The following is a 23,123-nucleotide window of genomic DNA, read 5'->3' as shown; positions in this document are numbered from 1 at the left end:
CAGTGTAGTGTGGACCAATTTTCTAAACCACAGGTTTTCCGATAGAATCTCAAGTTTACCACCTACAGTGTCACGAGCAAGTTAAACTACACAATGTGGAGAAAACTTGGCTACTTGAAAAATATCAAAAGCTTTTTGATTTTTCATTTACGGAAGGAATGAATGTGCAGAAGACATTTGAAATTGAAATCCATCCACAATGCGCATACCAACACCGCCAGAAAATTTTAAGATCAAAACATTTTTATTTCACTGTAAAGACAGACATAATTTACAAATCAACGGATTCTATGATCAACGAATTATATTACTGATTATTAAAAGATTAGGAACCATATTAAATTATCTCATAACTATTAATAGTTTAATTTAGTTCTCGGATGTTGGTAAAAATATGATGTTTGAATGATTTGTAGATAGATATTCAAAACATATATATGCTAACGTTATCGTTGTTGTGAATGCTAACTTATTTTCATGTGTTTTATTTATGGTTATGAATCCAATAAGTTGATACATCTCTTCAAAACTTAAAACGTCATAATATATGTGTTAGTTAATGTTAATGGCAGTCACTTGTGAGTTTGTTTGTCCAAACACAACACGTTTACCAGCTAAGCTGGTTCTGGGTCCCACCGGCTATCGTACGCATATCCAATCCAAGATGGTTTTAACTTGCAATTGCAATGCATGGAGTGCGCATTACGCTACCATGGCTTGGGCTTTACTAGAGCGATTAACATAAGATGATGAGAAAGGGTTTACTGTGTTTCCCTGTCACTCACTCAGTATTGGTCTGCTTAACCATAACAGCCAGCTATACACTCACTGATTACTCAGATTTATTTAATCTCACTATCACTCTCACTGCAACACACACACAGAACAACAATTAAAAAAAAGCAAAAAAAGAAAAAAAGGGGAAAACAAAGCCCAGATTTAAAATCACAATCTAGAGAGAGAAACAAGCACAGACTATGAAACCATCTATCTCAGCAACTCTCTCTCTAAAATCACCGTCTCCTTCTCAGACCTGCATTTTCTCTGCGACTCTTGCTGTTTCTCGCACTGCGCGCCTAGGGATCCACGGAGCTACGAACAAGTGGATGTGACTGCTTACGGCATCGCTTAGATCGGCCATGGCGGAGGTTTCCGGGGAGGTTGGAACGGAGGCGACTGTGGCCACGCCGGTTGCGCCGTTGGCGGTGTCCGGATCGTTCAAGGAGGGGAAAGGCTCGTCGCGGAGGCGCGCGCCTTCGATGAGGCAGAGCCTCGACGCGGACGAGTTCATGAACCTGTTGCACGGTTCGGATCCGGTCAAGGTGGAGCTCAATCGGTTGGAGAATGAAGTTAGAGGTGCGAAAATGCGACTCGATCTGGCGAGTTTTTGGCCTGATTTTGCTTCGCCTTGTTGACTAATGGTGACTCGCTTGTGTTGCGTCGTGTTTGCAGATAAGGACAGGGAATTGTCGGAAGCGCAAGCGGAGATCAAAGCCTTGAGGTTCTCCGAACGGCTCAGAGAAAAAGCCGTTGAAGAGGTCACCTTCTAATTTTTGCTTCGTTGTATTATTGAAGTTAAATTGAATCAATTACAAGTTTCTGATATGATCATTGCTGTTACTGTTATAATTAGGACTTAAGAATATGGAAACTTCATTACTAATTTCTTTATTTATTTATTTTTTATTTTTCAACTTTTGCACTGGACAATGTTTCTTTGCTCACTGATTTTATTACTTAGCAAAAAAAAAAAAAAAATTATACAAAGTACTCTGTATGTTCCCGTTTTTGTTTCTTGGTGAATGGTGTATTGATTCGAGTTTGCTTTTGGTGTTTACTGTGCGTATATTTATTGTTCAATAGTCATTCTTCCAGTTTTTCTGTTTCATGTGTTTGTGCAAGTAATTATGCTTTGGCTGATTTAGTGAGTGGGGCTACTTCGCCCGTGTTGTATTTTAACGTGGTTTTGTAATTACTTCAACTATTTTTAGTGCATGGTCACATGAGAACTTGTTAATGTGCCATGCTTTCATTTATTCGTGTTGCTGCTGTTTCTTAATGTATAGAGTCATCACTTAACGTCAACTTGAAATATAACTTTATTTTCTGTATTTTTTTTCGTTGTTCTGTAGCTTACTGAAGAGTTGTCAAAGGTTGAAGGGAAGCTGAAGTTAACAGAGTCTCTTCTAGAAAGCAAAGTATTACTTGAACACTCTATCAACCTTAGTGAGGACTAAATTTTTTAGGTTACATGATGTGTTTACTAAACTGGATATTTCTTGCAGAATCTTGAAATAAAGAAAATCAATGATGACAAGAAAGCATCGATGGCAGCTCAGTTTGCTGCTGAAGCCACTCTTCGAAGGGTCCATGCTGCTCAGAAGGATGATGACATGCCTCCTATAGAGGCCATTCTTGCTCCTCTAGAAGCTGAACTTAAGCTTGCCCGGCAAGAGGTACTGTTATTTTGTTCTTCTACTTTGAATGCGATTCCCATGAGAAGAAACTGATGAAGGCAACTGAAGCTGGCCTGTCATGGGTGATTTATGTCATTGCTTTCTTGAACTTGTTCCTTGCAGATTGCTAAACTTCAAGATGATAACAAAGCTTTAGATCGTCTTACCAAATCTAAAGAAGCAGCACTTCTTGAAGCTGAGAAGACTGTTCAGATTGCCTTGGCTAAGGCCTCCATGGTGGATGATCTCCAAAATAAAAATCAAGAGCTAATTAAACAGATTGAGATTTGCCAGGTATTTGCAATTTTGTACTATGTTTCTTCTCCAATTATGCCAGCGGTAATAATTTAATTTCTTACATTTGGTGTCATCATATCCTCTTCCAGGAAGAAAATAAAATTTTGGACAAAATGCATAGACTGAAGGTGGCAGAGGTTGAAAAGCTTACCCAAACCGTGAGGGAACTAGAAGAGGCTGTACTTGCGGGTGGTGCGGCTGCCAATGCTGTGAGAGATTATCAGCGGAAAGTTCAAGAAATGAATGTAATGAGTTAACTATATTAACTATACTCTTCTTCTTTGTTTACTCAATCATAACTTAAAGCATGCTAATTGCTGCATTTGCCTATTTTGACACTACATAGGAAGAAAGAAAAACACTTGACCGGGAGTTAGCTCGTGCCAAGGTAACAGCAAACAGAGTAGCTGTAGTGGTTGCTAATGAATGGAAGGATGCTAATGACAAAGTGATGCCTGTAAAACAATGGCTTGAAGAACGACGATTCTTGCAGGTGAATATTATTTATGATTCCTTTTGATTTAAGCTTTTTTCTTTAAATAATAGATACCTAAAATCTTCCTCAATTTTGTTTCCCTTCAATGCGGTTTCAATTTATTTTTACCAAACTACATTCTTGTAGGGAGAGATGCAGCAACTTCGAGACAAGCTTGCTATAACTGAGCGCACTGCAAAGTCTGAAGCACAGTTAAAAGTAATAATCTGGTTTTACAGCCCCCATGTATTAGCTTAGGAGATTACTTCTGCCGTTACTCAAGGTAAACCTTTTACAATTTTCAGGAAAAATATCAATTAAGGCTTAAAGTGCTACAGGAGAGTTTGAGAGAAACTTCTAACAGTATTAATCGCGGCACCTCAGAGGGAAGATGTATTAGCAATGGGCCTTCTCGACGACAATCCCTTGGTGGGGCTGATAACATCTCTAAACTAACATCTAATGGGTTTCTGAAAAGATCACCATCCATTCAACTTAGGTCTTCTGTATCTTCAAGCACAGTTTTGAAGCATGCTAAAGGCACATCTAAATCATTTGATGGCGGCACAAGGTCATTAGAAAGGAGTAAAATTCTTCTAAATGGAAAACCTCCAAGTTATTCATTCAATCAGTCTTCTGAAGGAACCAAACACCGGGAAGAAAATGATAATTGGAAAGGAAATTCAGATGATAAGCCAAATGACTTCCCAACAGTCGATACGGAGGATAGTGTTTCTGGGGTTTTGTATGATTTGCTGCAGAAAGAGGTCTTAGCCTTGAGGAAAGCTGGTCATGAGAAAGATCAAAGCCTAAAAGATAAAGATGATGCCATTGAAGTTAGTATTTATTTGATTTGGGATTAATATTAGATTAGTAGTTGATATTATAATCTTAGCTAATTTGCAATGGTATTATTTGTCAGATGCTAGCAAAGAAAGTAGATACACTGACCAAAGCCATGGAAGTTGAGGCTAAGAAGATGAGAAGAGAAGTAGCGGTCATGGAGAAGGAGGTAGCTGCAATGCGTGTGGAGAAAGAACAAGAGAGCAGAGCAAAGCGTTTCAGTAATGTAAAGGGTCCTGTGAACAGTGCTCAGCATCAGCTTGTTTCTGGAAGGTACCTTTTTTTTTCCCCTTCTATTTATTGATTTGCCAGATTTTAGGTTTACATCATGTACCATTTTTACGGTTAACCTAATGGATAATTTTGTTTTCACCCTGTTATGGTAACTGAACAATATCTAGGCATTTTGACACATGCAACCCTAGTGATTTGTGTTGAAAAATTTTACATCAATTTTCTGGAAAAGGAAGATCATTGCTATTGATCATAACTTGTATTTTGTATCTCGTTGCATATGTGATACATATTTTACATTGCCATGGCATTATTTACTTAAATGATCTATCCGATTTTGTTTCGGATCTTCAGTGAATACACGTGATTTTTAGAATATTTATCGATATTATCCTCTAATATGTGAGAGAATATTTTCTCTAAAATTACATTATTCGTTTGCCCTGTTTTCGTTTCTTAAACTACGTTTGTATGTAATTGTTAAAATCCCCGTCGGTATAGGATTTATTTTGTTGATTTTTTGTCAACAATTCTTGAACTTGCAGAAATTCCTGAATTTGGTGATTGAATTTTCAAATTGTATATGCTTGACTTAATGATTTCCCCGTTAACTTGGGTGACATGTTACATTTGCTCAGAAATGTGGCACGGGGAGGATTAACACGCAGCACCCAATGACAATGTCTCCCGAAGAGGCACTAAGGATTGAACTTTCATAGCATCGTTCCTCTACCCTTCTTTGTTTATTTTTACTTTTATCTTTTCCCCCCAATTGATTATAAGATTGTAACGCATTCCGACGACCATTGTTTATGTTATTGGCCATGGATTGATGGTGAGAAGAGAGTTTGAGAATCGGTATGCGTCTGACATAGAGTCGTGTATTTCCTGCTTAGAGAGAGATCGGCTAAGAAGCCAGGCAAAGGAAGAAAATTAACTTGGAGCTAACCTTCAGCTTTTCTTTGGGTGGCTGTGTGGTTGTATAGGTAGCTTTATATCCCCCCTTTCTCCTTTTTGCAGTTGATATTTGTAATACGCAGATAGTGTGATTGTGCCCTCTCATCTCAGGTTTGTTAATATCTTTGTAATCAGATCAAGATCTAAGCTTATTTGGTTGTGAAATACATTAATAGTTTCAAGTTGATTATAAGTTCGTGTTTGTGTGAAGCACGAAGTGCTGCCTTTCATTTCTCTGTTGTTAAATTTTGGTAACCCATAGCGCTTGCACTTATGATCCCCCTCTTATCACTAAGAAGGATGAAGTACGACATTCTGTCTTTATAACTAGATTATCTATATGAAGATTCTTCTCCTCTTGAGATCATAATGTTATATTTTAGCTTCATGATAGTACTTGGATAGTCTTGCCAACAACTTTTAGGTTAGGTAATTGAAATTATATATTGAATACTTCTATTATTGACTGATATTTTATTTTAAATTTTGGAGTTGTGAATTTTATTACGTGGATTTTAAACTAGTGAAAATTATTAAAAGTCATAAAAGAAACCAATTTTAAGAGATCCCTTTTGCATTAGAAGGGATTAAATTATTATTGTTATTAGTAGTAGTATTTTTTTTATTATTATTATTATATATACATTTCTTAGGATAATATACTTTATGTAACTTGAAGAGTGTAATTTTGTCGACAGAGAAATTCTACACCACTGAGTAAAAGTTCAAGGGAGGCATAGCTCATACGGCAAGTATCGTTTGAAAAGAAAACAATTATCATTGATGTCAATTTTTTTATTGGATGAGAGCGTGTCGTCTATGTGCCCGTAGTTTATTCAGTTTCCTTTATTAAAATTTATTTACATTTCAACGGTAAAAGGCACTGGTACAAAAAATGGTGACATCCATGACATTTAAATTTTCATTTAAAGATGGAAAAACATAAAATTAAAAGAATTAAAATATATAATCAATTGGCTAAATTGCTTCGTATGTAAGGTATTGCTAGTTCACGCTTGCGAAGATTAAGTGTGGATTGTTAGTCCGGGTGTTATTGGATTAACAAAACCAATTAATTTGAATTGATTATATTATTATTTCCACTTTAAATTGGTCAAGCTTTCAAATTTATTTATCTTCAATTCGAATCAATCCCGTAAATCAATCGACTATTTTTGCAAATGAGCAACATTTGACATAAATGACGAAGTAATATTTTGTCCTCTTCAAGCCACTATTGCATAGTTTGAATGTTATGTTTTCTATATGACCTATTTAGCGTGTTTGAAATTTGGAAGATATTTATGATTAATTTCATAACAATGTAATGTCAGGGAAAAGATAAAATGACTAAAAAATGAACAAATAAATGAGCTGAAATGTAAAAAATCACATGATTAAAATTCCATCCGATAAAATTATTCAACCACACAATTTAGTAGTGGTTTCTTTTGTGCCTAGAGCCCACCCTAACATCGAAAGGTTGCCACCTCTGAGCTCGAAGATCTAAGAACCGACTGAAGTGAAAGCAATTCAAATGCAATTATTGACACTTCGTTTCTTAAAAAGACCTCGATCAGTAATATATAAAAGAAATCAATCACTGGTTATTAGGGGAAGTAGTAAAGAATTGGAATAAGGATTTACAAGAAAACAAAGATAAATCCCTATCGCTTTTATATGATCCACCGTGTTTCCACAAATATCAATAACAGATAAAGTAGTGTTCAAAATTCTGCCTTAATGGCACTATTAGTTTATCACTAGATCACGAAGGAAACAAACAACATAATTTACATGGATATTCAGGGCGAAATATCAGGGTTTCAGACTTCACTATTGCCTCCAAAGATATTACAGCAAACGAATGAATAGAGAAAGTGATATGTCATCTATTGGCAATACAAATGGGGACAAAACAGATTAAACTAGTCCTCTAATTGATAACAATTATACTTTGGAATGGTTTCACCAACCCCAGAAAAATAAAAAAATAGTGGAGCTATAGAGAAACAGTTCTTCTGTATAGTATTTCATCATCAATCTCAGCTTCGTCATCTGACATTATGTCATTCCCCGGTAGCTCCAATTTCCCTCCCATACAGAATCCGGGACCTACACTTTCAGTTTCAATGTAATGACCCTGCAACCTCTCTTCAAACCTCTGGTCACTACAATTCAGCATCCAATTCAACGAACACCTTATCCCCTTACTCTTGAGCCTCTGGTATCTGGGTTTGATTCTAGACTCCAAACTGTAAGTAAAGTACTCCGGGAATTCCACAAGCTCTTTCAAGGGTCTCCCCATCTCACTCTTAAAGAAGTAATAGCTGTTTTTCATCAGCTCAACTCTCAATGCCACCAACTGAGGACACTTGATCACCATTCTAGCCACATCCTCCTCTGTTACAGTCCTTCCAAGGAGGAACTCAAGGGGCTTCATAATCACGTGCTGGTTCAGGCTCACTACCTGAGGCATGTTCTCCACCACCCGTGCAAACCCTTCAGGATCAACCTTAAGCTTCAAACTGAAAAAGTACTGCTGAGTGGACAACTTAGCCTTCAGAGGCAGCCCAAGAATCTGCGGATATTGAGCAATAACCGAAGCCAAACACTCCCTTCTAACACCAAAACTAATCAAACATTCCACATTGGGTTTCACAGTTTCCTCAAGATCATAGCCAAGAATGTAAGCTCTCTTCTCCAACATCCTAGCCAAAACCTTCTTCGGCAACCCTAAATCGACCAAGTAATCAATCATGGGCTTGATCACAGTCCCAACTCTCATCCCTAACAAATAAGGATACTGAGTAACCATTGGACCAATATCTCTAGGGTTCACTCCAATACTAACAAGATAAGCCACCGAAGTGCTCATAGTACCCTCAAGCTTGAACCCAAGAAGTTCAGGGTACTTCTGCAACACATACCCAATATCATCTTTCTCCACATCAAGGCCCCTGAGGAACTTAACAACAGGAGCAAGCTCAACGATGACACTAGCATGCAACACCTGCGGGTAATTCTTAACGAACTCCCCAAGCTTGGGCCTTGCAATCCCAATTTTCTCTAAGTACCCCAACACGGGAATCATGTTTTTTCTGACACTGCAACCTAAGATCAAAGGGTAATTGTTGATATCGTCGACTGTTAGACCTAATTTTTGGAGAAACTCGACACGCTCGCGCATGACGTCGACGGTGGAGGGAAGTTCGAGGTCGTGCAACTCGTCCGGGATGATTCCCAAACCCTTGAGGTAGTCGAAGATGATTACTCGCGAAACGAGCTTCTCCTTGCGACCTTGGATCACGCCCCATGTCACCGATGGCATCTCGTATTCGGGGAGTTTGGATGATTGGGTTCCGTAATAAACCCTAAGGGTTTTGGGGGGTTTGGAAAAACGGATAATTGCATTGGCGTGATGAGGAAGTAGGTCAGAAACGTTTAGGGCTGATAACAAATTCAGGAGCTTTCTTCTTGTCACCATTGATTGAGGTCCCAGGCTGTGGAAAGGAAATGAAGCTCAAACGAACTCTACTATGGTGGTTTCGTTGCGTTGCATTGCGTTTCAAGAGACACGCACGTAGAAAATGGGCTTGGAGACCCGTTCTCTTGGGCCTTTTTTGGTTTTTTTATTTTTTTTAGACTATTGCTTTCTGCACCAAATAGTTACTAACTGTACACTCATAATACTAGCACAAGACTTAAATATTCTTCCTCATAGTATCACACCACATTTCACCGCACCGTCACCTTAAAGGTAAAAATAAAAAGACAAAAAAAAAAACTACAGAAAAAGAAAGAAAAAACGAAAAGAAAATGCAAAAAAAAAAAACTAGTTTTGAATTTTTTTTTCCAGAACATATTTCATTTATTTCAACAAACTTATTTCGGAAAACATTTAAGAATTTCAGAAAGATTTTCTTTTTCTTGAAAATCTGATTTAAAAAATTTTATTCCGAAACATTTTTTATACGTTTTAAAATTTTTATTCTGAAAATCGCCTTCGAAAAATTGTGTTCGAAAATTTTATTTTGAAAATCTCAAAAAGAAAAAATGTTCTGTAAAACTTTCGAAATATATAATCTCACCACCCTTCCTAACAATAAAATGGTCAATTCAAAATTTGAGGGATGGACAAAGAAATTGTGAAGATACAGTAACTAAAAGCCTTCAACTTACCCTTTCCATAAAAATATTTCTACGAGGGGTAGGATAAGATTTATACAGGGTATAAATAGTAATCATTGATATTTGAATGTGATTTTCAACCTATATCAACTTGTTGTATTAGCTGGACTGGAATAAGTATATTAAGTTTTTTTTTTAATAGATGCATTTGATATAACATACTAACATGTCCAACTAAGAAAAACATATATATATATATATATATATTGTAAGCAAATAGAATATAGAATATATTGGTGCAGGAACTCGATGCCCATTTTATTAAACTCAGGCTATTATATAGCCAAAAACAAAAACAAATAATGCATAATAGACTGCACACGTTGTGCCTACAAAATAGGAAATATCCCTACAGACCAGGGAATTATTAAACTGATATAACAAATAATAAAAAACCGTTTCATTCCCTCCCTTAAACTGACTGCAATATGCAGTTAGTTTATTTCAGCAAGATCAATCATTCCCATTTTCTTCCTATGCTTCTCAAAAGCTTCAAATTTCAAGGCTTTAGTCATTAGGTCTGCAACTTGTTCCTGACTTTCACAGTACAACATCTCAACTTCTTTGTCTTTCACAAGATCCCGCAAGAAATGGAACCGCACTCTAATATGCTTGCTTCTTCCATGCATAACAGGATTTTTTGAAAGTTTAATGGTTGAACTATTATCACACATAATTCTGGTGCTGTTTTGAGAATTAGTTAAAAATCTCAATACCCTTTTCATCCATATAGCTTGGCAGGCACAACCTGCAGCAGCCACAAATTCTGCCTCTGTGCTTGAAAGAGTAACAATTGGTTGCTTCTTTGACATCCATGATACAGCTCCTGAACTAAATAAGAATACATATCCAGATGTACTTTTTGAATCATCCTCATCACCTGCATAATCAGAATCTGTGAAAGCGAGTAGATTTGCCTCCTCTCCTTTCTTGTAGAATATTCCATAGCTGGTAGTCCCTTTTAGGTAGCGCAGAATTCTTTTTGCTGCTTGCAGATGTAATTCAGTTGGTCTGGACAGGTACCTACTAATTAAGCTTACACTGAACATAATATCTGGTCTTGTAGCCGTTAGGTACATTAAGCTACCCACAATTTGTTTAAAGTTGATATCATCCACAAGCATACCGTTAACATCTTTGTTAACCTTGCTGCCTGAGACAATTGGACTCTTCACAGGTTTGCTTTCAAACATTGCAAACCTTTTCAGGACGTCATTGGCATATTTTTGCTGACACAAAAAGATTCCTTCTGGTTTTTGTAAGACTTCAATTCCAAGGAAAAACCTCATCTTTCCTAAATCTGTCATATCAAAAGCATGTGACATACACTTCTTAAAATTAGTCATCATACTCACATCATTACCGGTATAAATCAAGTCATCAACGTAGATGCTGACAATTAAAAAATTCTTCTCAACGCCCTTTTTGATAAATAAGGTTTGCTCACTTGGGCATTTTTGAAATCCATTCTGCAAGAAGTGTGCTTCTATACGGCTAAACCAAGCTCTTGGTGCTTGTTTTAGACCGTACAAAGCTTTGTGTAGTTTGTAAACCATGTGCTCCCTTCCCCTTTTCACATATCCCTTTGGTTGATCTACATAAACCTCTTCATTCAACTCTCCATACAGGAAGGCAGATTTAACATCTAGTTGAAAGATGTCCCACCCTTTGCATGCAGCAAGAGCCACAATCAATCTTACCGTGTCCATCCGTGCAACCGGTGCAAATACTTCAGAGAAATCAATTCCATGTTGTTGTGAATAGCCTTTGACTACTAACCTTGCTTTGTATTTATCAACTTCACCCATTTCATTTAGCTTTGTTTTGTAAATCCACTTCACTCCAATTGTTCTTGCTCCAACCGGTAGATCCGTTAGCTCCCAAGTGTGATTCTTTTCAATTGATTGCATTTCACTGTCCATGGCTTTCCTCCATTTTTCATGTTTGATTGCTTCTTCAAACTGAACCGGATCATCATTGATGACATTTTGGACCATGTAGGCAGTTGCCTCTTCTCCTTCTTCTTCTTCACTTAAACCTGCGCCACTGACATAATCTTGCATCCAAGTTGGTTGTAGTCGCTCTCTTCTTGGAACTGCACTGGTTTCACCAACTTCTTCAAGTTCTGTGTTGTCTTCAAGTGTATTGTCTTCAAGTTGAATTCCATCATTGTGTTGTTGTTGTTCACCGTCGTCACTATGGAGTTCATCATCACTCCACACCAATTCAGTTTCAAGTTGCTCTTTATAATTTGTACCCCAATCCCATCCTTTTTCTTCTTCAAATAGGACATCTTTGCTAACTACAATTCTTTTGACTTTGGGATCAAATAAGCGGTAACCTTTGGATTCATCACTAACACCTAGCATGATACAAGGGAAACTTTTATCATCAAGTTTACCTCGTTTTGCATCTGGTATGTGAACGTGAGCTAGGCATCCCCAAATCCGAAGGTGTTTGATAGAAGGTTTGATCCCACTCCAAGCTTCTTGTGGTGTGACATATTTTACTGCATGTGTGGGACAACGATTCAGCAAATAGAATGCCCAATTAACTGCTTCAGGCCAAAAGGTTTTAGGAACCCTCCTTGCGGACAACATACATCGTACCATATTCATAACGGTTCTATTTTTGCGTTCCGCTACTCCGTTTTGTTGTGGCGTGTACGCTGTGGTAAGCTGCCGTTTGATACCATTTTCATCACAAAATGATCTGAAAGCAAGAGAATTAAACTCCCCCCCTCGATCTGTTCGGAGACACTTGATGAGCGCCCCGGTCTCCTTTTCAACCATGTTTTTATATAACTTGAAATAGTCCAAAGCTTCAGATTTCTCAGACAGTAAATACACCCAACCCTTACTACTATAGTCATCAATAAGGCTGAAGAAATACCTCTTTCCACTGTTAGAGATGGGTTCTATGGGTCCACAGATGTCTGCATGTATGAGCTCTAAGATGGTGCTGGCATGCCATTTGCTTGTTTTAGGAATCGAAGTGCGATGTTGTTTGCCAGTGAAACAATCAGAACATACAATACCCGTGGAGTCAAGTGTGGGTAGACCAAGCACCATATTATGTGTTTGTAGGGTCTTCAAGCCTTTGTAGTGTAGATGTCCAAACCTTTGATGCCAGAGGTTAGTGGTATCAGCAGTAGTATGCAGGCAATCATCAATGGGAGATGGTGTGGTGCAACCTTCATCAAATAGAATGAACATGCGATTTGAGGTCATGGTTGTTTGAACAATCAGACCTTTGGATTGGTGATAAATACTACATTTTCCATTTTTTATGAGAATGGAAAGTCCTCGTTCCTGCAGCTGCCCAATACTTAACAAATTTTTGTGAAGTTCAGGGACATAGTAGACATTTCGTATCAGAAAAGCAGTACCATTAAAAGTTAATCTGACACTTCCTGTGCCAACAACTGTCATTCGAGAGTTATTGCCACATTTGATAAAATGCTTGGCTTCATTAACCAATTCCATGAAAGCATTCTTATCACCACACATGTGATTCGAACACCCGGAATCCAAGAACCATGCAACCTCCTTGTTGATTTGCTCATCAATGGTGGCCATCAGGACCAACTCTTCAGTGTCACCTAGTTCGGCATAATTTGCTTCCTTGTTCCATTGGGGGCATTCATATTGGAAATGACCCAATTTGTGGCACTTGAAACACTCCACGGTGGCCTTAGAGAAAGCTTGTCTTCCTCTACCACATCCACGACCTCGGTTGGGCACTCTCCCTCTGCCTCGTCCTCCATTGCGACTGTTTTCTGATGTTAGTACCTGCTCGTCATATCGGTTAATTCTTCTGAATTTTTGCTCATGAACCACCAAAGTGCTTTGTAGTTCATCAACAGACATGGTCTCTGTGTCGTGTGATTCTTCAATAGAAACCACTACATAAGTGAAACGATCTGTCAAAGTGCGGAGTATTTTTCAACCACCTTGGAGTCAGGCATAGTTTCACCGTTGCTGCGCATCTTATTTGCCACTGTCATTACCCGAGCAAAGTATTCTGTGATGGTTTCGGTGTCAATCATTTCAAGCACCTCAAACTCCCGTCTTAATGCGTTAAGCAAGGATTTCTTAACTCGTGCATTACCTCCAAACTTGCGCTTTAAAGAATCCCACACAATCTTTGACGTGCTTCTGTCTAAAATTTGCTCAAAGACAGTCCGGTCAATAGCTCGGAAAAGGTAATGCTTTACCTTATGATCATCGAGCCTAGCGTTCTCCAATTGTTCCAACTGTTCGTCAGTTAGATCAGCACTCTCATCTGGTTTTTCAACACCAAATTTGACAATATCCCAAAGCCCCTTGGCACGTAGGAGATTCTCCATTAATTCACTCTAATGGTCATAGTGCTGAACATCAAAGTGGGGAATTTTGGTGGAGAATTTTTCACTTTGCATGGTTAGATCTTATCGTTCTCACACGTCTCACAAAAGCTGCAGCTTGTGTATCAGGCCCCGTAGAGCTCTGATACCAGTTTGTAAGCAAATAGAATATAGAATATATTGGTGCAGGAACTCGATGCCCATTTCATTAAACTCAGGCTATTATATAGCCAAAAACAAAAACAAATAATGCATAATAGACTGCACACGTTGTGCCTACAAAATAGAAAATATCCCTACAGACCAGGAAATTATTAAACTGATATAACAAATAATAAAAAACCGTTTCATATATATATATATATATATATATATATAAGTTTGCAAATCTTAAAAATATTTGTTAACTTCCACTATCGTAGATTTTTTTAAGTTGAAGTACATTTTTAGGTGTATTTTAATATAATATATTTAACTGTAATTTATTATTATACTCTGAATTAAAAAAGTAAGTGAACGTTCATTTACAAATTCTAAAGATATTCAAATATAACATGACTAGAATATTATTAGTTATTTCTTAAATGACCTAGCATCATAAATATACCTTTAAACAATAAAACTGATGTGAAGTAAATATTTTAGGTAATTTAGTTATTTAAGAAAAGGCGGTTCCTTCTAAAAAAAACAAGAAAACGCTGTTTCTTTTAAAATTTCTTTTGGCAAGAAAACACAGTTAGAATTTTGATATAAATTATTTATTATTCGGAGGGCGTGAATGTCATGTCACGATAACATTCAAAAAATGACTTTAGAACGAACTTCCTCTCCTTTACTTAACCCACATTGGAACGTGTAAAGTGACCATTTGCCCCATCATAGCGCATGAAATAAAGAACCGTTTGGTTGGTGCCCATTCTTTTTTTCTGTATATGTTGGTTTCCCCGTTCGAATTTCCCGTCTCTTCGGATGCACATTCTGCATCCACAGAAGCGCGTTTCGTCGATCTAAAACCATAAACCCCTCTCTCGTTAGATCTCCTTCCGTTCGTTTCTTCTATCTCTCTTCCGATCCGATCCGATCTATTTTCCGATTTCAAAATGGCGACGATGACGAGCTTGATCGGTCTCATCAATAAGATCCAACGAGCCTGCACCGTGTTAGGCGATTACGGCGGCGAGGGTTTATCGCTTTGGGAAGCTCTTCCATCCGTCGCCGTCGTCGGTGGCCAGGTACTGAACACTTTCTCCGTTCAAACTACAATGCTTTCTAACTCTTTATTTCTTTTTGTTTTTCAAATTTCTTTTGTGGAATATCAGAGTTCAGGAAAATCGTCGGTGCTTGAAAGCGTGGTCGGAAGAGATTTTCTGCCTCGTGGATCTGGTGATTCTTACTCTCTTTCTTACCATCTTCTGCTCTGGTTCGCTAGTTTACGAGATCTCTCTAGCAATGTTGTTCATAAAGCAGTATTGCTAATATATATTTATATATATTACAAGAAATGATGCTTGCAGAGTACTGGTTACTAAACTAACTGTGAAATCAAAAACTATTATGCAAAGGTGGTCACTGTTTTTTGGTAAGAAAATATGAAGATTTTTTTTGAGATGTTGGTTTACTGAAAATAGCTTCTCCCAGTGGTCTTTTTATTTATTTATTTATTATCTATTATTAATAGCAGTAGTAGTGAAAACACACTAAAAGATAGTTACTAAAATAGAAATAACAATCATCAGAACAGTTTTCACAAAAAATGTTATTGTCAAAATGGTGCGAGAATAAGGGTAAAATAATATAAAAAGTGTGCACACCAAAGCCAGTAACGAAAATCTCGGTATCCTTTATGTATTAGTATATATGATTATTTATTATTTTTGTTGTTGTTACTATTTTCTATTTTTACTACAAGATGTCGCGTATTACTCTGTTGATGGCCGTGGAGGACGCTTATAACTTATTTTCTTGCCTCTGAATGGTTTTTTGACATTTTTTGTTGTTTTCTTTAAGGTATTGTTACACGGAGACCGTTAGTGCTGCAACTTCACAAGACAGACAATGGGACGCAGGAGTATGCGGAGTTTCTTCACTTACCGAGAAAGAGATTCACTGACTTTGGTAAATGAAGTTTCTATCTAAATTTCCTTTTTTTCAGTTTTTTTTTTTTTGTTTTTGTTAATAAAATAATTTCGATGGTAGTATAGCTTTGAAATAAACATAGAGGCTGTGAGCTTGTGGGTGATATGTGGTATGTGTACGTAGCCTGTTTCAGCTTGGGGATTTTATTATGTTTGTCTATGTGTCCGATGTTCAGTGTGTGGATTACAAATAAATAACAGCTGCAGTTAGAGTTTGTACTATCACAATGTCTCCGTTAGTTGGTTCTACAATGATCCTTTACTTCCCATGCAGCTGCTGTGAGGAAGGAAATAGCAGATGAAACAGATCGTATAACTGGGAAGACAAAGCAAATTTCTAACATTCCAATTCAACTCAGCATTTATTCTCCAAATGGTTTGTACCTCTATTTTCCATTGATAGCATGACATGACATGGCTCTTGAAAGCAGTTGATTGAAAACTTATAATGTTGTGCTGTATCTCTTTATTACCATTTCCATCTTATTTCTTATTTCATTGTTGTGACTATTTATGGCTTATGATTTAAAGAATGGCTACATTTTTTGACATCTTTGAATGAATCTTCTCTTCCAAAACTAGGAGAATTTAGTCTTCTGCTTTATTTAAAAGTGAATTTTACGTTTGTATTGATTGAATTCTGAACTTTAATAGTCTTGTCCTGTGCTGGTGATTCTACAAATTAATTATCCAGCGCGTAATTTTCATGATTGTTTTATAGCCAGAGTATTTTTTAACCATGCACTCCGGCTTTAATTGAAGCTTTACCTATGCTTAGGTTGTCAATCTGAATTTTCAAATTCAGCATTAGGTTTGGTGCAAAAGTTTTTATTTCTTGAAATCATCATAATATTAATCTCACGGAATATTTACATCTACTATAGGAAGTTTGAGAATCATTGTTAATGGAAATAGCTTCAAAGTGAATATTCCTTCATATTTCATTTTTCTACGAATATAATTTTGGAAATCATATTTATTTATTTATTTGTTTGATTGAAGATCACTTGGCTTTCTCATTTAGTACTTACCATCCTTGTTGAACAACATGAATATAAAAGACATAGTTAATGCCCTCTTTCTGTTTGACATAGTTATGTGGCTTTTTTGCAGTCGTAAACTTGACCCTCATAGATCTTCCTGGGCTGACAAAGGTTGCAGTAGGTAAACCTCAATATATTTCTCAGTATATATATGCAATTTGAGTTGTATTCTGAGAGGACTCATTAGAACCTTAAACGTATAACCAAGTTTTTCCTTCTTTTTTGCAGAGGGACAGCAGGAGAGTATTGTTCAAGATATCGAAAACATGGTCCGCTCTTATGTTGAAAAGGTAAATTATACTATATGAAGAGAAAAATGAATTAGTGCGATATGATTTTAATTTTTGTTAGACAAGCTTGATATGAAAAACTTATCTGAATCACCCTTATTTAAAGAAGAAATATGATTCATCACACTTGGAACCCCTTCAAATAACACTACATTCTGGTAATCAATAAATTTATCTGGGTAGTCTTTTGCTAGAAACTTGTGGTTTTTTTCCTTCTTGCATCTTGTGTTTTTGGTTAATGTAGGATTCACTCACAATAATGTTTTCCTTCCAGTAATTTTTTTGATCTGTTGTTGCAAGAATATTCTTCTGATTGGCTTCATTGGCATCACCTGTAATCAGTCTAAGTTCACTTTGAATTCTGTAATTTATGTTCCATTTTAAAGGAAATTGAACTGCCTTTGGTGTGTACTTCTGTCAAATTCATTGTCTACTCTTGCTCTTATAAATTATCTTCGATGTTTCATGTAAACAATCTAATTGAACTCTTCAACTGTGAAGCCAAATTGCATTATCTTAGCTATCTCTCCTGCAAACCAAGATATTGCCACATCAGATGCCATAAAAATCGCACGAGAAGTTGACCCTTCAGGTATGGCTGTTTATATTGGAAGCAATTCCAAGGGTAGATTTGGATTCATTCATTTTTGTTTTTTCTCATTCTTTCTTGGGCAGCATGCATTTACGAAAAAAAAAAATTCTTCCTTGTACTTTTTCAGGTGAAAGAACGTTTGGTGTTGTTACCAAACTTGATCTTATGGATAAAGGAACTAATGCAGTTGATGTATGATTTCTTAACCACTGCAACTATCTTCTGTTTTGTTCTTCAGTAACTTAAATTGATTTCCTTGCATTTAACTGAGATTAGAGTTTCTGTGTTAGCTTGTTAGTTGCAAAATGACAGAAGATTTTAAATGTAAAACGTGAAGGTACTCGAGGGAAGGCAATACAGGCTGCAGCATCCATGGGTTGGAATTGTGAACCGTTCACAAGCTGATATTAATCGGAATGTTGACATGATTGCTGCTCGTAGGAAGGAGCGTGAATATTTTGAGACAAGTCCTGAATATGGACATTTGGCACATAAAATGGGATCAGAATATCTTGCTAAGCTTTTATCTCAGGTTTTATATTCTACATATTTTCAGTAACATTTTGATAATTTACTGAACTTACTTTTATTCAATTAATTTCTGATTATTCCAATGGTGAGTGATCGTTTTCTTTCACTGCTTTTTGTGATTGCAGCATTTGGAGCAAGTTATCAGACAGAAAATACCAAGTATCATTGCCTTAATAAATAAGACTATTGACGAGCTAAATGCCGAGTTGGACCGTATAGGCAGACCAATTGCTGTGGATTCAGGGGTCAGAACTGAGACCTATGCTGAATAATTTAATTTGAAAATGGTTTATTTCTGAGTGTTTTAAGTTGTGTTACTTGTTTGCGTAGGCCCAACTATACACTATTTTAGAGATGTGTCGTGCATTTGACAAAGTATTTAAAGAGCACCTGGAAGGAGGGTAACTACTCCTATTCAGCTTTAGAATTAGCTCCTTGTTTACTTTTGTTTCTTTCTATAACAAATGAATTTTAGTAGTCTCTTTTTCGTTTTTTGCCTTGTCAACTATTTGATTAGCCCACTAACTTTTTTTTCAGCCGTCCTGGAGGGGACCGGATATACGGAGTTTTTGATCACCAATTACCAGCTGCTTTAAAAAAGCTTCCTTTTGATCGCCATCTTTCCCTGAAAAATGTCCAGAGGGTTGTCACTGAAGCTGATGGGTATCAACCCCATCTAATTGCTCCAGAGCAGGGTTACAGAAGACTCATTGAAGGATCTATAGGCTATTTCAAAGGCCCAGCTGAAGCCTCCGTGGATGCTGTAAACTTTTTTACTTTATTATATCTTGTTTTAGTTTGTCATCCGTTCCATGGTATGATGAAATTACCAGATATAACATGAAATACTTCATTGTTTAGACATTAGGTCTCCTCCTCAACTACTATATTGCTTTCTATCGTGTTTTCTTTTTTTTCAAAACCACCTCTGAAGGGATTCATCTCCGTGTTGATCACAGCAGGAGGTAATTGTGAAGACAAAATCAAATAAATGAAAATCCTGAGATCACGTGAAAATATATATATATATATATATATATATATATATATATATATATACAAGCATGCGATTCTGAACGTCTTAGTTTTCCTCTTTTCTTCCACGTCAACACAAACCTGGAATGTTGTTAAACTTAAATTTCATGACGATTGATTCTGTTTTGATTTCTGAATCCCTTTCTCAATAAATAATTTCCCATGATGAAATTCTGACGTATTTATACCAGAAGTCACATTTATAATTGTGTTTCTTATATTATTGTTATATACTGTATGAGGGTTGTTTAACACGTGTTTTTCCTTTAATTTTTGTAACTGAAATGAGATAAAAATGGTTACTCCACAAGAGGAGCTGTTTTACTCATTTACATTTTTTTATATTAAATTGCTCTGTGTGATTTTGTTCTTTCCATTTCTGAACAGCATGCTTTCTTCTATTATGCAGGTTCACTTTGTTTTAAAGGAACTTGTACGGAAATCAATTGCAGAAACTGAGGTAAAGCAGTGCACAAGTTGATGAAACTCTTTTTAGACATGTCATTATTTTAAAATTTTAAAATCAACAAAATGCAAGTTGAATGCGCTTGTTCTTCGTTCACACCTATTTCATGTGTCTGAGTTGGTTATTAGGATTCCTTCTTGAATTAATGAATCTTTGAAGGCTAATAATGAAGGGTATGAGTCATTGCTAAAAAACTGATGTAAGGTGCCGTTCCAGGACCTGTGAATAGTTTTTCTATCATTAACTTTGGTATCTGAAGGGGTGAATTGGTATGGGGAAGATATAATCAAATTAAATTTTACAGTTGGTGTATTTATGACATGTAGGAACTAAAAAGATTTCCAACACTTTCAAATGATATAGCAACTGCTGCAAATGAAGCTCTGGAAAAATTCCGAGAAGAAAGCAGGAAGACAGTTACACGGTTGGTTGATATGGAGTCTAGCTATCTAACAGTGGAGTTTTTCAGGAAGATTCATTTTGAACCAGAAAAGAATCCAAATGGACCACCAAATCCAAACCGGAATGGTCCCCCAAATATGGACAGTTATACTGACAATCACCTTCGCAAAATTGGTAACATATTCCTCAAGCCTTTTTAGTAACATTTAAGAATAATATTGTAATTCTTAGTATATTATTATTCTAGGACTACAATACTGGTTAGATGGATAAGCTTATATAAACCATATCTTTTTACTGAAGTGTTTAAGACTCATCTTTCATCAAAAGTAAAAGTTATGTAATGTTGGTAAGCAATGTGGGAACTTCTTTTTCTAATATGTGGTCAGCATGTGTCGTTTTCAATTAAAAAATCCTTTTTTTTTCTAAAATAAAGATTATTTTTTTCAAAACTGCATTCACTCTAAAATATTAAAAATTGTGTCCGAGAAAGTTAGGATTTTGGGGAAGATGTGTAACCCTTTTCTCTCATATCTTGTGTGAGTTTTTTGTTCCAATAAAGTAAAGAGCGAGATGCTTTGAAATTCACTCAAATCTTTGAAAGGAGGGTTTAAATTTAAATGGCATGATTCCACGTAATTTGGATTTTGATTCGAGATTGCTTTTACATATCTAATGGTTTATACAGTCATTATTCTGTGTATTATATATATTTTGCTGCCTGATACAGGAACAAACGTAAGTTCCTATATTAATATGGTTTGCGATACACTTAAGAATACCATACCCAAGGCTGTGGTTCATTGTCAAGTTAGAGAGGCTAAGCGATCTTTGTTGAACTACTTTTACGTTCAAGTTGGGAAGAAGGAGGTACGATTTTTTATCTTCGGGTTAAATTTTTCCCATCTTAGATACAATTTTCTCTCGTTCCTTAACTATGTTATAATTACGTATGGTTTACTTGAATTTACTTATATAATTACAATGCCATGCCGCTTTTTTCCCATTGATAACTTAGTGAACCTGGTTCAAGTATAAGCTTACGAAATGATTTTTTTTTGTCAATATCATGAAGTACATGTAACCAAAGCTGTGTACGATGAATCTAAATATACTGTTGGATTAAGTTTTTTTGAAATTATAAAAGTATGACGTGAGAAGATATTTGCTTTGAATTTGGGGATGATCAAGATTGGACAGTGTGTTAGTTAGGCTCTATGTGTGGCTTTGTATTTTAATTAGGTTAAATTATAATGTTGGTCTTTTTAAAAAAAATTATCTAAAATTCTTGGCTTCAGAGTTTAGAAAATCAGAAATTTAGGTCCAATCTTCAATTTTGTATGGTTTATTTTATATTTTATTTTCATGTTTTAATTAACTAAATTATACTTGAGGTTTGTTAAATGAAGGTTATGTTTATAGTTCAACTAAACGTACATAAATACATTGAAGGTATGCAAATTTAGAATTAGTCAAAGTTGAAGGAATAAAATAGTGGAAATAATGGATCAAAGTAGATCAAGAATGAAAATGATTCAAATTGCAATTTAGGTATCATTAAATCATGTACTACGGCTATATGCAAGTGTTGTAGAGGATGTCAATTGTTGCATATACTAGCTTATAGAACAAGTTAGCAAAGGTTTAGGAAAAAGGGGTAATAGAATACTTCCCTTGTGATTTGTCAAAAGGATTGTTTAAGCGAGATAGGCACAATACTTTGTTGCAACATGTATATAAATTTGATGAAAGCAACATGTATATTTCAATATGACGAAAGCAACATTATAACTGATTACTGGAGCTGTTATGCAGAAGGAAAAATTAGGTGCGATGTTGGATGAAGATCCAGCCCTTATGGAAAGGAGAAATCAAATAGCCAAAAGGCTTGAATTATACAAGCAAGCTAGGGATGACATTGACTCGGTGGCTTGGAAATAATGAGATCCCAGAGTTTGCAACAGATGTGAGATTTGTTATAGATTTTGTAGCTTTTTTACTATTTTTTTAATCAAGCACGAACAGAAAAAAGTCCACGGTCATGACAAGAAGTGAAATTCGTACTTGCGTATAATTCTTTTGACCCACATACCACAGTGTAAAAAGCATCCGATCCGAGTTCTATGTTGTGATTTTATGTAACTTACCAGTTCTTAAGATGTTTGATTTTTATGTTCGAAGGACGACTTCTCCATTTTATTAGTCTCTTAATTTTCATTCTTTGTTATATATATGCCGATGATTACTTTAGAGGCGTCAAAGATTAGTAAACTCTCAACTAAAACCGAGGTGACCATTTGCATAACATAGCAATAATCCATATGAAAAATGTTTTTAACAAATTCTTCTATTAACCATCAAATTGGTTTAAAATAGAGAACATAGCATTAGAAAATTTAAATTTCATCCCTCTTAGTTATGATCATATGTAAATTGTATTACCTAATATTTACAATAATCTGTTCATGAGTTTTCGTCCCATAGAAAAAAGAGGAGATTTTAAAAATTGTCGGAGAAAGTTATTAAAAGAGATCTTATTTGAAGATACTTCTGATAAAATTTCTATTTACAGCTGTGTAACGTTCATATCTTCATTGGTGCTGTTAAATGATTTATTTCCGACTTGATTATAAACCTCGTGTTCAATTATAGTTTAACTGAAAAACTTGTGTAAATTTTAGAAAAAATTCCAATGACGTGTAAAAGATATTGGTACGAGTCGGGTTCTCTCCATTTGAAAATTTGACTCCGTCTATCTCATTCCTTAGCATTGTGTTTGGGTCGGGTTGAATAATTTGTGTGTGTGAAGAAATGGATGCAATGCCTTTGGA

At 36.0% G+C, this 23,123-nt stretch overlaps 4 protein-coding genes across 4 annotated transcripts; 2 read left to right on the top strand and 2 right to left on the bottom strand.

Moving 5' to 3' along the window:
- Window positions 1–875: 875 nt before the first annotated feature.
- On the top strand, window positions 876–5,455 carry LOC114177929 (microtubule-associated protein 70-2-like). The gene is made up of 11 exons (XM_028063535.2): window positions 876–1,356; window positions 1,453–1,538; window positions 2,133–2,198; window positions 2,286–2,456; window positions 2,580–2,750; window positions 2,843–2,998; window positions 3,100–3,246; window positions 3,376–3,447; window positions 3,534–4,064; window positions 4,151–4,344; window positions 4,944–5,455. Exons 1-11 carry the CDS (start codon window positions 1,140–1,142, stop codon window positions 4,981–4,983), a joined length of 1,851 nt encoding a protein of 616 aa, XP_027919336.1. The 5' UTR covers window positions 876–1,139; the 3' UTR covers window positions 4,984–5,455.
- Window positions 5,456–7,066: 1,611 nt separating this feature from the next.
- On the bottom strand, window positions 7,067–8,815 carry LOC114179300 (Mitochondrial transcription termination factor family protein). The gene has a single exon (XM_028065589.2). It carries the CDS (start codon window positions 8,747–8,749, stop codon window positions 7,265–7,267), a length of 1,485 nt encoding a protein of 494 aa, XP_027921390.1. The 5' UTR covers window positions 8,750–8,815; the 3' UTR covers window positions 7,067–7,264.
- A 4,563-nt stretch (window positions 8,816–13,378) lies between these two features.
- LOC146887405 (uncharacterized) lies at window positions 13,379–13,801 on the bottom strand. The gene has a single exon (XM_085671271.1). It carries the CDS (start codon window positions 13,799–13,801, stop codon window positions 13,379–13,381), a length of 423 nt encoding a protein of 140 aa, XP_085527397.1.
- An 861-nt stretch (window positions 13,802–14,662) lies between these two features.
- LOC114178170 (phragmoplastin DRP1C) lies at window positions 14,663–22,486 on the top strand. Its single transcript, XM_028063919.2, has 16 exons — window positions 14,663–15,030; window positions 15,118–15,181; window positions 15,806–15,913; window positions 16,208–16,309; window positions 17,047–17,097; window positions 17,205–17,266; window positions 17,768–17,858; window positions 17,986–18,050; window positions 18,196–18,390; window positions 18,515–18,634; window positions 18,720–18,790; window positions 18,927–19,152; window positions 19,834–19,884; window positions 20,217–20,466; window positions 21,023–21,162; window positions 22,108–22,486. Exons 1-16 carry the CDS (start codon window positions 14,899–14,901, stop codon window positions 22,231–22,233), a joined length of 1,854 nt encoding a protein of 617 aa, XP_027919720.1. The 5' UTR covers window positions 14,663–14,898; the 3' UTR covers window positions 22,234–22,486.
- Window positions 22,487–23,123: the final 637 nt, after the last annotated feature.

Source organism: Vigna unguiculata, chromosome 3 (genome assembly GCF_037176805.1).
Source record: "Vigna unguiculata cultivar grain cowpea cultivar isolate G323 ecotype 2 chromosome 3, ASM3717680v1, whole genome shotgun sequence".
Classification (NCBI taxonomy): domain Eukaryota; kingdom Viridiplantae; phylum Streptophyta; class Magnoliopsida; order Fabales; family Fabaceae; genus Vigna; species Vigna unguiculata.
This window is presented reverse-complemented; position numbering and strand designations above follow the sequence as displayed.